Below are 16,777 nucleotides of genomic sequence, written 5' to 3'. Positions count from 1 at the left end.
TTCTTTAGGGTAATCACACTACCAGCAGACAAATTAAATTTCCTGCGATGGGTGTGTGTGTGTGTGTGTGTGTGTGTGTGACCCCATCCATCAGTGGAAACGAGGCATGGGCAAGGCAGCGTGACTGGGGTCGAGTCATTGGGGATAAAAAGTTTCTCTGAGATTTAGAACTGGACTGGATCAACTATGACAGACCAGACACACACACACACAAAACAAACACACACGCACTGCCTGCAAACCGCTCATCTAACCCTGGAACATGTACCAATTCAAACTTCCGTGGACATATCAGCTCATAACTCTCGCTCTCTAATGTCCTGGGTCCTGGAGCAAAGCGGATCTCAGTCATGAAAACCTTTTTCTAAGTAGTGAGAACGCTCGGGAGAGAGAGAGAGGTAGTGAGAACGCTCGGGAGAGAGAGAGTGGTAGTGAGAACGCTCGGGAGAGAGAAGTGGTGAGAACGCTCGGGAGAGAGAAGTGGTGAGAACGCTCGGGAGAGAGAAGTGGTGAGAACGCTCGGGAGAGAGAAGTGGTGAGAACGCTCGGGAGAGAGAAGTGGTGAGAACGCTCGGGAGAGAGAGGTGGTGAGAACGCTCGGGAAAGAGAAGTGGTGAGAACGCTCGGGAGAGAGAAGTGGTGAGAACGCTCGGGAGAGCGAAGTGGTGAGAACGCTCGGGAGAGCGAAGTGGTGAGAACGCTCGGGAGAGCGGTGGTGAGAACGCTCGGGAGAGAGAAGTGGTGAGAACGCTCGGGAGAGAGAGGTGGTGAGAACGCTTGGGAGAGAGAAGTGGTGAGAACGCTCGGGAGAAGGCTATGTTGAAAAGTAATCTTCAGACATGTTGTACGTTCCTTAAAAGTTTGTTTTGCAATTGACTAAAAACAAGGAGACAACAAGAAAATGCTATTTGGAAAAAACAACGGTCAAGTATTTGCTGTGAGCCAATGGGGTAACCTAGGTAACCACAACATTCTAATAGTGACACAGAGAAGGAATGGTCAGATGCGTAACACTGACCCTGGAACTAGGCCACACGGGGAGACAAATATGACATGGAATACATTGAATAGATGGAGAAGGGTAGAATAAATCAATTGCAATAAAACACGATTTAAAACAGTATTTTCAGAAGGACTGTTGTGGACACCATTCACGTAATACATTAAATATATACACATCAGACGATATTGGCACAGTTTCTAAACCCAGAGGCGCAACATCACAAGTCTTCCAGGAACTATTGCGAAACAGACTAGGACAGGGCTTTCTACTTGAGAAGTCAATGAGAGAAGTGAAAAAAATGTATTCAGTTCTCTCGAAATCTAAAGAAACAACCTAGATTCAGGCCAATGTTTTAATTACTTGAACATGTTATTACTCCAACCTCTTGAAAGAGACAAACTGACACTTTTTTCATTTTCATCAAAAAACAACTTTATATTGAAGGAAGCCTCCTCCCTAAGTTTGTTTTATTCACTGCTTTAACACACTCTGCCAACCCGGATGTTCTAGCCGTGTCTGAATCCTGGCTTAGGAAGTCCGCCAAAAACCCTGAAATCTCCATCCCTGACTATAACATTTTCCGACAACATGGAACTGCCAAAGGGGTCGGCGTAGCAATCTACTGCAGAGATAGCCTGCAGAGTTCTGTCCTACTATCCAGGTCTGTACCCCAAAAAATTTGAGCTTCTACTTTTAAAATCCACCTTTCCAGAAACAAGTCGCTCACCGTTGCCGCCTGCTATAGACCACCCTCTGCCCCCAGCTGTTCCCTCGACACCATATGTGATTTGATTGCCCCCCATCTGTCTTCTGAGCTCGTGCTACAAGGTGACCTAAACTGTGACATTTTTAACACCCCGGCCATCCTACAATCTAAGCTTGAAGCCCTCAATCTCACACAATTGATCAATGAACCTACCAGGTACAACCCCAAATCCGTAAACACGGGCACACTCATAGATATCATCCTAACCAACTTGCCCTCCAAATACACCTCTGCTGTTTTCAACAAAAGTGATCAATGCCTCATTGCCTGCATCCGTAATGGGTCTGTGGTCAAACGACCACTCCACTGTCAAACGCTACCTAAAACACTTCAGCGAGCAGGCCTTTCTAATCGACCTGGCCCGGGTATCCTGGAAAGATATTGACCTCATCCCTTCAGTAAATGATGCCTGACTATTCTTTAAAAGTGCTTTCCTCACCATCTTAAATAAGCATGCCCCATTCAAAAAATTTAGAACCAGGAATAGATATATCCCATCCCATCCATAACCACAGCCATACTCTGGACCTGGTTGTTACCAAGGGGCTTTCTACTGGGCCCAGCCATAACCACAGCCATACTCTGGACCTGGTTGTTACCAAGGGGCTTTCTACTGGGCCCAGCCATAACCACAGCCATACTCTGGACCTGGTTGTTACCAAGGGGCTTTCTACTGGGCCCAGCCATAACCACAGCCATACTCTGGACCTGGTTGTTACCAAGGGGCTTTCTACTGGGCCCACCCGTAACCACAGCCATACTCTGGACCTGGTTGTTACCAAGGGGCTTTCTACTGGGCCCAGCCATAACCACAGCCATACTCTGGACCTGGTTGTTACCAAGGGGCTTTCTACTGGGCCCAGCCATAACCACAGCCATACTCTGGACCTGGTTGTTACCAAGGGGCTTTCTACTGGACCCACCCGTAACCACAGCCATACTCTGGACCTGGTTGTTACCAAGGGGCTTTCTACTGGGCCCAGCCATAACCACAGCCATACTCTGGACCTGGTTGTTACCAAGGGGCTTTCTACTGGGCCCAGCCATAACCACAGCCATACTCTGGACCTGGTTGTTACCAAGGGGCTTTCTACTGGGCCCAGCCATAACCACAGCCATACTCTGGACCTGGTTGTTACCAAGGGGCTTTCTACTGGGCCCAGCCATAACCACAGCCATACTCTGGACCTGGTTGTTACCAAGGGGCTTTCTACTGGACCCACCCGTAACCACAGCCATACTCTGGACCTGGTTATTACCAAGGGGCTTTCTACTGGACCTGGTAATTACCAAGGGGCTTTCTACTGGACATCCCAAGACCTGTTGAGAAGTTTGATGATATGTGCCTACTACACAAAAAAAAAAAAAAAGCCTACTACACAAAAGGCTCTATGGAATTATTTTCCCTGGTTGACACAGACACGCTCAGGAAAGTGATATTACAACTTAAGCCCTCTACCTGTTGTCGTCACGATCCTATCCCCAACACCTTTTTCCAAACAGTTTTTAATTGCATATAAGAAGACGTGCAAGATATTTGTTAATCTCTCCCTGTTCACAGGCACGTTCCCCGCGGTACTAAAAACTGCTCTGGTGAAACCCCTTCTGAAGAGAAGTAATCTAGATTTTTCAGCTTCTAGCAAATTTCAGCCATTTTACAACCTATCCAACCTTAAGCCAACATTCTGGAGAAATTGGTGTTAAAACAGCTAAATGATTGTTTAAGTGCCAACTGTAATTTAAAAAAAAAAAAAAAAAAATGTAAAAGCCCAGCTGAAAAGAAATGGAAATCTGGTTTTGGTGTCCAACACAGCACTGAGACAGCCTTAGTTAAAGTGGTAAATTATCTTAGAGCCAACACAGATGCCAAACAACTCTCTGTCCCTGTTTCTCTTAAATGTAAGTGCTGCCTTCAACACTGTTGGCCATGATGTCCTTCTGTACGGACTGGAGAGGTGGGTTGGCCTCTCCGGGTCCAGATCTAAATTGGTTTAGGACCTATTTAACCGGTCAAGAGTTCTCTGTCACCCTTGTTGAACATAACTCAGAGAAAATACATATCACAGTAGTGTTCAGTTGATATATACGTTACCCTTTGGCACACGTTATCAGAAAGCACAGCGTTGATTTTCACTGCTACACAGACGAATCCAACTTTACATTTCTGTGTCACCAGAGGATTTTTAGCTCCACGGATAAATTATTAGACTGTATTAGTGATTTAAATACTTGGGATGGTTCACAACTTTCTCCAGCTAAATCAAGACGAGACCGAGGCACTTATTGTTGGAGCCAAAGCACAGCGAGAGAATCTGGCTGCACATTTGAGTTATTATGCCCCCCAGCCTCTGGAATACCCTGCCAGAGAGGGGACCAAGAGGCATGGAGAGACAGCCTTTAGTTACTAAGCCCCCAGCCTTTAGTTACTATGTCCCCAGCCTTTAGTTACTATGTCCCCAGCCTCTGGAATACCCTGCCAGAGAATCTGAGGGGGACCAAGAGGCATGGAGAGACAGCCTTTAGTTACTATGCCCCCAGCCTCTGGAATAGCCTACCAGAGAACCTGAGGGGGGCCAAGAGGCATGGGGAGCCAGCCTTTAGTTACTATGCCCCCCAGCCTTTAGTTACTATGCCCCCAGCCTCTGGAATAGCCTACCAGAGATCCTGAGGGGGACCAAGAGGCATGGAGAGACAGCCTTTAGTTACTATGCCCCCCAGCCTTTAGTTACTGTGCCCCCCAGCCTTTAGTTACTGTGCCCCCCAGCCTTTAGTTACTGTGCCCCCCAGCCTTTAGTTACTGTGCCCCCCAGCCTTTAGTTACTGTGCCCCCCAGCCTTTAGTTACTGTGCCCCCCAGCCCCTAGTTACTATGCCCCCCAGCCCCTAGTTACTATGCCCCCCAGCCCCTAGTTACTATGCCCCCCAGCCTCCGGAATAGCCTACCAGAGATCCTGAGGTGGACAAAACTGTGGACACATTTAAAAGAGATCTTAAAACACCTTTTTTTTTAGCTTTGCTTTTCCTTACAGTATTTTCTATGTTGTTCAGTATTGTCATTCTTTAAAAAATAAATGTAATCTTATGTTTGTTGAGTAGTAAATATCTCAGCTTTAATTTGTATCGTTTTTTTTTTTATTCTGTTTTCTCCTGTAAAGCACATTGCGTTGCATATCATTTATAAATGACTTGTGTCACAGCCAGACGAGTGCTAGGCCTTCATCAATATATAATATCAATATCAACCCAACCAGATACCTTGCCTTGCTCTTTCAGGCTCAGACTCAGCCATGATCGGAATGAACAATTATTTATCCTGGAATTGAATTTATCGTGGAATCAATTAAAACTTTATCTTCCCCCTGGCACAGAGGAGACAGGCTGGGGAATGTCGGGGGCTCCAAAACTACAAAGGGAGTAGAGGGGAGGTCTAGAGGTTTACCAGCAGGGGTAAATTGAAGGTACAGTGCCTTGCGAAAGTATTCGGCCCCCTTGAACTTTGCGACCTTTTGCCACATTTCAGGCTTCAAACATAAAGATATAAAACTGTATTTTTTTGTGAAGAATCAACAACAAGTGGGACACAATCATGAAGTGGAACATTTATTGGATATTTCAAACTTTTTTAACAAATCAAAAACTGAAAAATTGGGCGTGCAAAATTATTCAGCCCCCTTAAGTTAATACTTTGTAGCGCCACCTTTTGCTGCGATTACAGCTGTAAGTCGCTTGGGGTATGTCTCTATCAGTTTTGCACATCGAGAGACTGACATTTTTTTCCCATTCCTCCTTGCAAAACAGATCGAGCGCAGTGAGGTTGGATGGAGAGCATTTGTGAACAGCAGTTTTCAGTTCTTTCCACAGATTCTCGATTGGATTCAGGTCTGGACTTTGACTTGGCCATTCTAATGGTAAATTGAAGGTACATGCTAGTCGCTTCCATATAAGGACAAGCCTGGACAAATTAGCCTTCAGCAGTCAGTCAGTAAACACCTGCATTCAGAGTCAGTCACGACATCTCTGGGCTCTGGCTACAACAAACGTCTATTCTAGATGATGAGATTATGAACACAGAGAGAGAGGAGGGAGAGAGAGAGAGAGAGAGAGAGACAGAGTCATCACCTACAGAGAGATGAATCTGGAGAACAGTCCCCTAAGCAAGCTGGTCCTGGGGCTCTGTTCACAAACACAAACACACCCTACAGAGCCCCAGGACAACAGCACAATTAGACCCAACCAAATCATGAGAAAACAAAAAGATAATTACTTTGACACATTGGAAAGAACTAACAAAAAAACAGAGCAAACTAGAATGCTATTTGGTCCTACACAGAGAGTACAAAGTGGCAGAATACCTGACCACTGTGACTGACCCAAAATTAAGGAAAGCTTTGACTATGTACAGACTCAGTGAGCATAGCCTTGCTATTGAGAAAGCCTGTCTTCTCTTGAGAGCCATGTCTGTCTATGTGCACACTGCCCACAAAATGAGGTGGAAACTGAGCTGCACTTCCTAACCTCCTGTCCAATGTATGACCATATCAGAGACACATATTTCCCTCATATTACACAGATCCACAAAGAATTCGATAACAAATCCAATTTGGATAAACTCCCATATCTACTGGGTGAAATACCACAGTGTGCCATCACAGCAGCACGATTTGTGACCTGTTGCCACGAGAAAAGGGCAACCAGTGAAGAACACACACCATTGTAAATACAACCCATATTTATGCTTATTTATTTTATCTTGTGTCCTTTACCATTTGTACATTGTTACAACACTGTATATATATATATATATATATATATATATATATATAAATAATATGACATTTGTAATGTCTTTATTGTTTTGAAACTTCTGTATGTGTAATGTTTACTGTTAATTTTTATTGGTTATTTCACTTTATATATTATCTACCTCACTTGCTTTGGCAATGTTAACACATGTTTCCCATGCCAATAAAGCCCCTTGAATTGAATTGAGACAGAGATATAATCATATATTACATTATGGAAGTGAACCTGATCTCAGACTTATGACCCTGGCCCTTATGTCTCCTATTGGTATATAAGGAGTCGCAACAGTGAATCTACACACCTGGCCCTGATTCACTACCTGGCCCTGTTTCACTAAGACACACCTGGCCCTGATTCACTAAGACACACCTGGTCCTGATTCACTAAGACACACCTGGCCCTGATTCACTAAGACACACCTGGCCCTGATTCACTAAGACACACCTGGCCCTGATTCACTAAGACACACCTGGCCCTGATTCACTAAGACACACCTGGCCCTGATTCACTAAGACACACCTGGCCCTGTTTCACTAAGACACACCTGGCCCTGTTTCACTAAGACACACCTGGCCCTGATTCACTAAGACACACCTGGCCCTGATTCACTAAGACACACCTGGCCCTGATTCACTAAGACACACCTGGTCCTGATTCACTAAGACACACCTGGCCCTGATTCACTAAGACACACCTGGCCCTGATTCACTAAGACACACCTGGCCCTGATTCACTAAGACACACCTGGCCCTGTTTCACTAAGACACACCTGGCCCTGATTCACTAAGACACACCTGGCCCTGATTCACTAAGACACACCTGGCCCTGATTCACTAAGACACACCTGGCCCTGATTCACTAAGACACACCTGGCCCTGTTTCACTAAGACACACCTGGTCCTGATTCACTACCTGGCCCTGATTCACTAAGACACACCTGGTCCTGATTCACTAAGACACACCTGGCCCTGATTCACTAAGACACACCTGGCCCTGATTCACTAAGACACACCTGGCCCTGATTCACTAAGACACACCTGGCCCTGTTTCACTAAGACACACCTGGCCCTGATTCACTAAGACACACCTGGCCCTGATTCACTAAGACACACCTGGCCCTGATTCACTAAGACACACCTGGCCCTGTTTCACTAAGACACACCTGGCCCTGATTCACTAAGACACACCTGGCCCTGATTCACTAAGACACACCTGGCCCTGATTCACTAAGACACACCTGGCCCTGATTCACTAAGACACACCTGGCCCTGTTTCACTAAGACACACCTGGCCCTGATTCACTAAGACACACCTGGCCCTGTTTCACTAAGACACACCTGGCCCTGTTTCACTAAGACACACCTGGCCCTGATTCACTAAGACACACCTGGCCCTGATTCACTAAGACACACCTGGCCCTGTTTCACTAAGACACACCTGGCCCTGATTCACTAAGACACACCTGGCCCTGATTCACTAAGACACACCTGGCCCTGTTTCACTAAGACACACCTGGTCCTGATTCACTAAGACACACCTGGCCCTGTTTCACTAAGACACACCTGGCCCTGATTCACTAAGACACACCTGGCCCTGTTTCACTAAGACACACCTGGCCCTGTTTCACTAAGACACACCTGGCCCTGATTCACTAAGACACACCTGGCCCTGTTTCACTAAGACACACCTGGTCCAGTCTGTATACCTATGTAGTGGTGGAGGGGAGAGTCATTCAGATTCCACTGAGAAGGAGAGAGTCTGTATACCTATGTAGTGGTGGAGGGGAGAGTCATTCAGATTCCACTGAGAAGGAGAGACAGTCTGTATACCTATGTAGTGGTGGAGGGGAGAGTCATTCAGATTCCACTGAGAAGGAGAGACAGTCTGTATACCTATGTAGTGGTGGAGGGGAGAGTCATTCAGATTCCACTGAGAAGGAGAGACAGTCTGTATACCTGACAGTCAAGTTGAGACATGCTGGGGACATTTCCTAACCACATCATATCCCTCAGAAAAGCAAAATCCAATGGGACGTGTGTCCCAAATGGCATGCTATTCACCCTATTCCCTACATAGTGCACTACTTTTGACCAGAGCCGGAGTCCTATGTTGGGATGCATGTACCATTGATCTACTAGGGGGGCACTGAAGGAAAAAGGTCACTAAACTCTTATAATGAATATCAACAAGGGACATTCAATGGGTTTATCTGTGGTGAGGCTAGTGGGTGTCCCTCCCCGCTTGCTCCCTCCCTCCCCTAATTCCTTCCTCCCTGTCAGCGTGCTCCCTCCCTCCCTCTCCTCCCTGTCAGCGTGCTCCCTCCCTCCCCTCCTTCATCCCTGTCAGCGTGCTCCCTCCCTCTCCTCCCTGTCAGCGTGCTCCCTCCCTCCCCTCCTTCATCCCTGTCAGCGTGCTCCCTCCCTCTCCTCCCTGTCAGCGTGCTCCCTCCCTCCCCTCCTTCCTCCCTGTCAGCGTGCTCCCTCCCTCCTCCCTGTCAGCATGCTCCCTCCCTCCCCTCCTTCCTCCCTGTCAGAGTGCTCCCTCCCTCCCCTCCTTGTCAGAGTGCTCCCTCCCTCTCCTCCTTCCTCCCTGTCAGCGTGCTCCCTCCCTTCCCTCCCTGTCAGAGTGCTCCCTCCCTCTCCTCCATCCTCCCTGTCAGCGTGCTCCCTCCCTCCCCTCCCTGTCAGCGTGCTCCCTCCCTCCCCTCCCTCTCCTCCTTCCTCCCTGTCAGCGTGCTCCCTCCCTCCCCTCCCTGTCAGAGTGCTCCCTCCCTCCCCTCCCTGTCAGAGTGCTCCCTCCCTCTCCTCCTTCCTCCCTGTCAGCATGCTCCCTCCCTCCCTCCCCTCCTTCCTCCCTGTCAGAGTGCTCCCTCCCTCCCCTCCCTGTCAGAGTGCTCCCTCCCTCTCCTCCTTCCTCCCTGTCAGCGTGCTCCCTCCCTCCCCTCCCTGTCAGAGTGCTCCCTCCCTCCCCTCCCTGTCAGAGTGCTCCCTCCCTCTCCTCCTTCCTCCCTGTCAGCATGCTCCCTCCCTCCCTCCCCTCCTTCCTCCCTGTCAGAGTGCTCCCTCCCTCCCCTCCCTGTCAGAGTGCTCCCTCCCTCTCCTCCTTCCTCCCTGTCAGCGTGCTCCCTCCCTCTCCTCCCTGTCAGCGTGCTCCCTCCCTCTCCTCCTTCCTCCCTGTCAGCGTGCTCCCTCCCTCTCCTCCCTGTCAGCGTGCTCCCTCCCTCCTCCCTGTCAGCATGCTCCCTCCCTCCCTCCCCTCCTTCCTCCCTGTCAGAGTGCTCCCTCCCTCCCTGTCAGAGTGCTCCCTCTCCTCCTTCCTCCCTGTCAGCGTGCTCCCTGCCTCCCCTCCCTGTCAGAGTGCTCCCTCCCTCTCCTCCTTCCTCCCTGTCAGCGTGCTCCCTCCCTCCCTCCCTCCCTGTCCTCCCTGTCAGAGTGCGCCCTCCCTCCCCTCCTTCCTCCCTGTCAGCGTGCTCCCTGCCTCCCCTCCCTGTCAGAGTGCTCCCTCCCTCTCCTCCTTCCTCCCTGTCAGCGTGCTCCCTCCCTCCCTCCCTCCCTGTCCTCCCTGTCACAGTGCGCCCTCCCTCCCCTCCTTCCTCCCTGTCAGCGTGCTCCCTGCCTCCCCTCCCTGTCAGAGTGTTCCCTCCCTCTCCTCCTTCCTCCCTGTCAGCGTGCTCCCTCCCTCCCTCTCATCCCTGTCAGCGTGTTCCCTCCCTCCCCTCCCTGTCAGCGTGCTCCCTCCCTCTCCTCCCTGTCAGAGTGCTCCCTCCCTCTGCTCATTCCTCCCTGTCAGCGTGCTCCCTCCCTCCTTCTCCTCCCTGTCAGCGTGCTCCCTCCCTCCCTCCCCTCCCTGTCAGCCTGCTCCCTCTCTCCCCTCTCTGTCAGCCTGCTCCCTCTCCTCCCTCCCTCCCTCTCCTCCCTGTCAGCGTGCTCCCTCCCTCCCCTCCCTGTCAGCGTGCTCCCTCCCTCCCCTCCCCTCCTTCCTCCCTGTCAGTGTGCTCCCTCCCTCCCCTCCTTCCTCCCTGTCAGCGTGCTCCCTCCCCTCCCTCCCTCTCCTCCCTGTCAGCGTGCTCCCTCCCTCACCTCCCTGTCAGAGTGCTCCCTCCCTTTCCTCCCTGTCAGAGTGCTCCTTCCCTCTCCTCCTTCCTCAATGTCAGCGTGCTCCCTCCCTCTCCTCCCTCCCCTCCCTGTCAGCGTGCTCCCTCCCTCCCCGTCAGCGTGCTCCATCCCTCCCTCTCCTCCCTGTCAGCATCCTCCCTCCCTCCTCTCCCTGTCAGCGTGCTCCCTCCATCCCCTCCCCATCAGCGTGCTCCCTCCATCCCTCCCTCTCCTCCCTGTCAGCATGCTCCCTCCTTCTCCTCCCTGTCAGCGTGCTCCCTCCCTCCTTCTCCTCCCTGTCAGCGTGCTCCCTCCCTCCTTCTCCTCCCTGTCAGCGTGCTCCCTCCCTCCCCGTCAGCGTGCTCCCTCCCTCCCTCCCTCTCCTCCGTGTCAGCATGCTCCCTCCCTCTCCTCCCTGTCAGCGTGCTCCCTCCCTCTCCCCCCTGTCAGCGTGCTCCCTCCCTCCCCGTCAGCGTGCTCCCTCCCTCCCTCCCTCTCCTCCCTGTCAGCATGCTCCCTCCCTCCCCTCCCTGTCAGCCTGCTCCCTCCCTCTCCTCCCTGTCAGCATGCTCCCTCCCTCCCCTCCCTGTCAGCCTGCTCCCTCTCCTCCCTCCCTCCCCTCCCTGTCAGCGTGCTCCCTTCCTCTCCTCCCTGTCAGCGTGCTCCCTCCCTCTCCCCCCTGTCAGAGTGCTCCCTCCCTCTCCTCCTTCCTCCCTGTCAGAGTGCTCCCTCCCCTCCCTGTCAGCGTGCTCCCTCCCCTCCCTGTCAGAGTGCTCCCTCCCTCCCCTCCCTGTCAGCGTGCTCCCTCCCTCTCCTCCCTGTCAGCGTGCTCCCTCCCTCTCCTCACTGTCAGCGTGCTCCCTCCCTCTCCTCACTGTCAGCGTGCTCCCTCCCTCCCCTTCCTGTCAGTGTGCTCCCTCCCTCCCCTCCCTGTCAGTGTGCTCCCTCCCTCCCTCCCCTCCCTGTCAGCCTGCTCCCTCCTTCCCCCTGCTCCCTCCCCTTCCTGTCAGTGTGCTCCCTCCCTCCCCTCCCTGTCAGCGTGCTCCCTCCCTCCCCTCCCTGTCAGCGTGCTCCCTCCCTATCAGAGTGCTCCCTCCCTCTCCTCCTTCCTCCCTGTCAGCGTGCTCCCTCCCTCCCCTCCCTGTCAGCGTGCTCCCTCCCTGTCAGCGTGCTCCCTCCCTCCCCGTCAGCGTGCTCCCTCCCTCCCTGTCAGCGTGCTCCCTTCCTCTCCTCCCTGTCAGCGTGCTCCCTCCCTCCCCTCCCTGTCAGCGTGCTCCCTCCCTCTCCCCCTGTCAGAGTGCTCCCTCCCTCTCCTCCTTCCTCCCTGTCAGCGTGCTCCCTCCCTCCCCTCCCTGTCAGCGTGCTCCCTCCCTGTCAGCGTGCTCCCTCCCTGTCAGCGTGCTCCTTCCCTCCCTGTCAGCGTGCTCCCTTCCTCTCCTCCCTGTCAGCGTGCTCCCTCCCTGTCAGCGTGCTCCCTCCCTCTCCCCCTGTCAGAGTGCTCCCTCCCTCTCCTCCTTCCTCCCTGTCAGCATGCTCCCTCCCTCCCCTCCCTGTCAGTGTGCTCCCTCCCTGTCAGCGTGCTCCCTCCCTCACCTCCCTGTCAGAGTGCTCCCTCCCTCTCCCCCCTGTCAGAGTGCTCCCTCCCTCTCCTCCTTCCTCCCTGTCAGCGTGCTCCCTCCCTCCCTCCCCTCCCTGTCAGAGTGCTCCCTCCCTCCCCTCCCTGCCAGTGTGCTCCCTCCCTCCCCTCCCTGTCAGTGTGCTCCCTCCCTCCCCTCCCTGTCAGTGTGCTCCCTCCCTCCCCTCCCTGTCAGTGTGCTCCCTCCCTCTCCTCCCTGTCAGTGTGCTCCCTCCCTCTCCTCCCTGTCAGCGTGCTCCCTCCCTCCCCTTCCTGTCAGTGTGCTCCCTCCCTCCCCTTCCTGTCAGTGTGCTCCCTCCCTCCCCTTCCTGTCAGTGTGCTCCCTCCCTCCCCTTCCTGTCAGTGTGCTCCCTCCCTCCCTCCCTGTCAGCGTGCTCCCTCCCTCCCCTCCCTGTCAGTGTGCTCCCTCCCTCCCTCCCTCCCCTCCCTGTCAGCGTGCTCCCTCCCTCCCCTCCCTGTCAGTGTGCTCCCTCCCTCCCTCCCCTCCCTGTCAGCGTGCTTCCTCCCTCCCCTCCCTGTCAGCGTGCTCCGCCCCCCCCGTGTCAGCGTGCTCCCTCCCTCCCCTCCCTGTCAGCGTGCTCCCTCCCTCCCTCTCCTCCCTGTCAGCGTGCTCCCTCCCTCCCCTCCCTGTCAGCATGCTCCCTCCCTCCCTCCCTCTCCTCCCTGTCAGCATGCTCCCTCCCTCTCCTCCCTGTCAGCGTGCTCCCTCCCTCCCCTCCCTGTCAGCGTGCTCCCTCCCTCTCCTCCCTGTCAGCGTGCTCCCTCCCTCTCCTCCCTGTCAGCGTGCTCCCTCCCTCCCCTCCCTGTCAGCGTGCTCCCTCCCTCCCCTCCCTGTCAGCGTGCTCCCTCCCTCCCCTCCCTGTCAGCGTGCTCCCTCCCCTCCCTGTCAGCGTGCTCCCTCCCTCCCCTCCCTGTCAGCGTGCTCCCTCCCTCCCTCCCTCCCTCCCTGTCAGCGTGCGCCCATCCCATAATATTTTTTTTTGTCTAGTCAGAGCTCCATTCAATAAACACACTTCTGTCTCTTTGTGTCCTCACATTCAGAAACACATAATGAATAATGAATCCTGTTATGTGTGACCGCCCACACAGCAGTCACTGAGGAGGGCTGAGGCACGAGTGGGTCTCCCCCCCCAACGACCAAAGAAATAAAGTCTGTCGAAGTATAATTACTCCACACCTGGGAAATCTCACAGGGTACCTTTGTTTCATTGTTTATATATTTGTGGGCGGGTCCAGGCCTACTGTTTCTCTGTCTGCACAGCTTACCTTACAGAGTCGGGCTATAATACATACAATTAAATGGGTATAATTCATCGCATTACTGCAATGCCTTGTTTGGTCTAGCTTATACTACCACCTCTACTGAACGTATCTGCTGTCTATCTTGGCATAAACTATGAACATCGCTCAGTCTTTTGAAAGCCTTGGTCTACAGTGGCCCTTTCCTTGCATGAAAAATTAAGTCTAAACAAAACTGTCATTTGATTCAAAAGAGAGACTATAAAGCACTGCCAGTGGATTCTCAGTCATTCCATGGTATTACTACGGTAGCTACTCAAACTCAGCGTGCTCCCTCACTCCCTCCCCTGCTCCCTCCCTCCCCTGCTCCCTCCCTCCCTCTCCCCCTGCTCCCTCCCTCCCTCTCCCCCTGCTCCCTCCCCCCTGCTTCCTCCCTCTCCCCCCTGCTCCCTCCCCCTCTGCTCCCTCCCTCTCGCCCCCTGCTCCCTCCCTCTCTCCCCCCCCTCCTGCTCCCTCCCTCTCCCCCCTGCTCCCTCCCTCTCCCCCCTGCTTCCTCCCTGCTCCCTCCCTCTCCCTCCCCCTTACTCCCTCCCTCCCTCTCCCCCTTGCTCCCTCCCTCCCCCTTACTCCCTCCCTCCCTCCCTCTCCCTTGCTCCCTCCCTATGACTACTGTAGCTACTCAAACTGCCGTAGTGAGAGCCTCCAGATGATGTCTCAGGACAGGCAGGCTCGTGCTAGTTGTTGGCTCCCTGCATCTGTAATTATTTACGTGTAACCCCTGACCTCGCATACCTAGCCGCCCCGGTGCTTCTCTCACCGACACCAGTAGCCGTCTGGCGATGACAACATAATTCAGGAAACTGGAAGCCAAAGCTTTCGAAGCAGAAAAAAAAAGGAAAAGTTTTTCCAACTGCTGCTGCAAAGAGAAGGAGGACGATTATGACCATTTTAGGGCACGCTCGCTCCGATCCAAGCCCAACCCTTCTAACCACAATGCTTACTCAGATTCCACTGCGTTTTCTTCCCTGTTTTCTCAAAGCAAAAAAGGAAAGTGTGAGAGAGCGAGAGACAGAGAGAGCAAGCACAGGCACAAATGTTTTCAGCCACTCTCTAAATACTTTCATTTGAATGATTCCATTGGAACTCAGTGTAGTGTACACTGTCCATACTTACTAGTTCTGAACCACACACACACACACAGAATATTCTAATACTGTTGACATCACTGGAACTGAGGTAGATAGGGACATTTACAATAGGAGGAGAGGAGAACTGAGGTAGATAGGGGCACTTACAATAGGAGGAGAGGAGAACTGAGGTAGATAGGGGCACTTACAATAGGAGGAGAGGAGAACTGAGGTAGATAGGGACACTTACAATAGGAGGAGAGGAGAACTGAGGTAGATAGGGACACCTACAATAGGAGGAGAGGAAAGAAGGGGAGAGGGGAGCGGAGGGAGGAAGGAAGGAAAGGGAGGAGGGAAGGAGGGTAGAGGAGTTGGGAAGAGGAGATGAGGAAAGGGGAGAGGAGAGGACAGAAGAGGACATGAGGAGGAAAGGAGATGAGGAAAGGGGAGAGGAGAGAAGGGAAGGGGAGAGGATGAGGAAAGGGAAGAGGGGAGGAGGGAAGAGGAGATGAGGAGGAAAGCGGAGAGGAGATATGATACAGCAGTAGGAACACATGTCTGACATCTGTTGCTCTGCGATGTTGCTTCAACTACATCCGGTCGGCTGCTTTTACACATTAGGATAGAACTAGCCGAAATCCTTAATGTGATGTTTAGGCTAGTCAACGCATTAGGCTACTCAAAAGTTTTGGTGAATTTGCAATATGACAGTTGACACATCGGTTAGCCTATCTAAATGTAGTGTAAAAATAGTTACAAAAACACCCCCCGGTGTCAATAATACACAAAAGCGTATTTGTTAATCTTCCCAGTTCCCAAGAGCAGTATCAATTTCAAAATAGACTACAGGTTTCCTGCTGCGCGCTCATATGTCCCTCTCCCCTCTCATCTCACTGCTGCACCACACCGGGAAAGAGGAAGCTAGATCACTATATATATATTTAAATAACACGGTAAACTGTATTCACCTTCCTCTGCTGCTTCTCCCACGCCGGGTCCAACAGCATATCCCGGTCCCAGTCATCTTCCTGAGGCATATAATTGTTTTCATCTCCATCATAGGGATCCATGTCGAAAGTAGGCATGAATGATACTTCTTCACGCTCCTGTATTCCCCGGGACTCACGCGGGGGTGGACCGGAGGGGATGTTGCAACAATACGTTACCGACCGTCTACCGCACTCGATCAAGACGGTGTGAATTAAATTAACGGTCGCCCGGATTCACTGTATCTCTTTCGCTGACTCTCTTTTCCCTTCCCCTCTCTCTCGCTCGCTCTCTACTAAATCACACAAACCCCTCGCCTTTCTTTTTCTATCAATGTGTTTCAACCTCCGAGCTACAGCGCTATTCTAAGTAGGCAGATCCTTGAGCGATGCTGCCGACAGAAGCAAAATGTTGCTGTGAAGAAAAAATTAACTTCAATGGCAAAAATATACAACTTGATTGGGTACAAGGGAGTTATAAGGCCCGCCCACTATCGACCAGGCACACATAATTGGCTGTAGCAGCTGTCAGTGCAACTACTTATTGTACGCTGATTGTATTAGTATAGGTTGTCTGCTCTGGACATACGGGTACTTTGATTGGATACATTCTAATCTGTCAAAGTGTTTAATTTAGTTTGAAACAATGTAATTTAAAGACCTAAATTACTAATGCGCGCAAACATTAGCGCCTGTATTACGGTAATTTACCATTTCAGTGTAGGCTACGCCAAAAAGCGTACATCCTCCTACCAGTAGAGCCTATAGCTGCAGGTTGTTTTCAGAAGCGGCACTTACCCCCTGGAAGAGGAGACCACAACCCCCATTATCGTCATCTATAGTAAGGATCAATGGGTCGCGTCTTCTAGGCAACTTGTTGACACACAAATACATCTAACACACGTGGTTCCCATCTATTCGATGGCATTCCATTTGCTCTGTTCCAGTCATTATTATGAGCCGTCCTCCCGTCAGTAGCCTCCACTGACACACGCCATCTAGGTTAACACATGTCCATAAAGCGACAATGCCCTCCCGGTCATTAATGACTGAGGTTAAAGGCTAGTTACTAATGATTTATTTAACGCTGATGGCTACATAATAACGTTAATGTGCCAGACATG

At 52.0% G+C, this 16,777-nt stretch overlaps 1 protein-coding gene across 5 annotated transcripts in view; it reads right to left on the bottom strand.

Annotated features, from left to right (window-relative positions):
* Nucleotides 1–16,088, bottom strand: part of LOC110504277 (alpha-actinin-1) — a 133,297-nt gene extending 117,209 nt beyond the window's left edge. For 3 of the 5 annotated variants that reach the window (XM_036962561.1, XM_036962557.1, XM_036962559.1), the window contains exon 1: nucleotides 15,636–16,087. In XM_036962561.1, the coding sequence (XP_036818456.1) occupies nucleotides 15,636–15,752 (117 nt within the window). In that variant the 5' untranslated portion in view covers nucleotides 15,753–16,087. Of the gene's footprint in view, nucleotides 1–15,635 lie in introns of all 5 variants that reach the window. The other 2 variants (XM_036962558.1, XM_036962560.1) reach the window with 1 other exon arrangement.
* Between the last annotated feature and the right edge of the window lie 689 nt (nucleotides 16,089–16,777).

This window comes from Oncorhynchus mykiss, chromosome 25 (assembly GCF_013265735.2).
Source record: "Oncorhynchus mykiss isolate Arlee chromosome 25, USDA_OmykA_1.1, whole genome shotgun sequence".
Classification (NCBI taxonomy): Eukaryota; Metazoa; Chordata; class Actinopteri; order Salmoniformes; family Salmonidae; genus Oncorhynchus; species Oncorhynchus mykiss.
The sequence above is the reverse complement of the archived record's forward strand: the minus strand, read 5'-3'. Positions and strand labels throughout refer to the sequence as shown.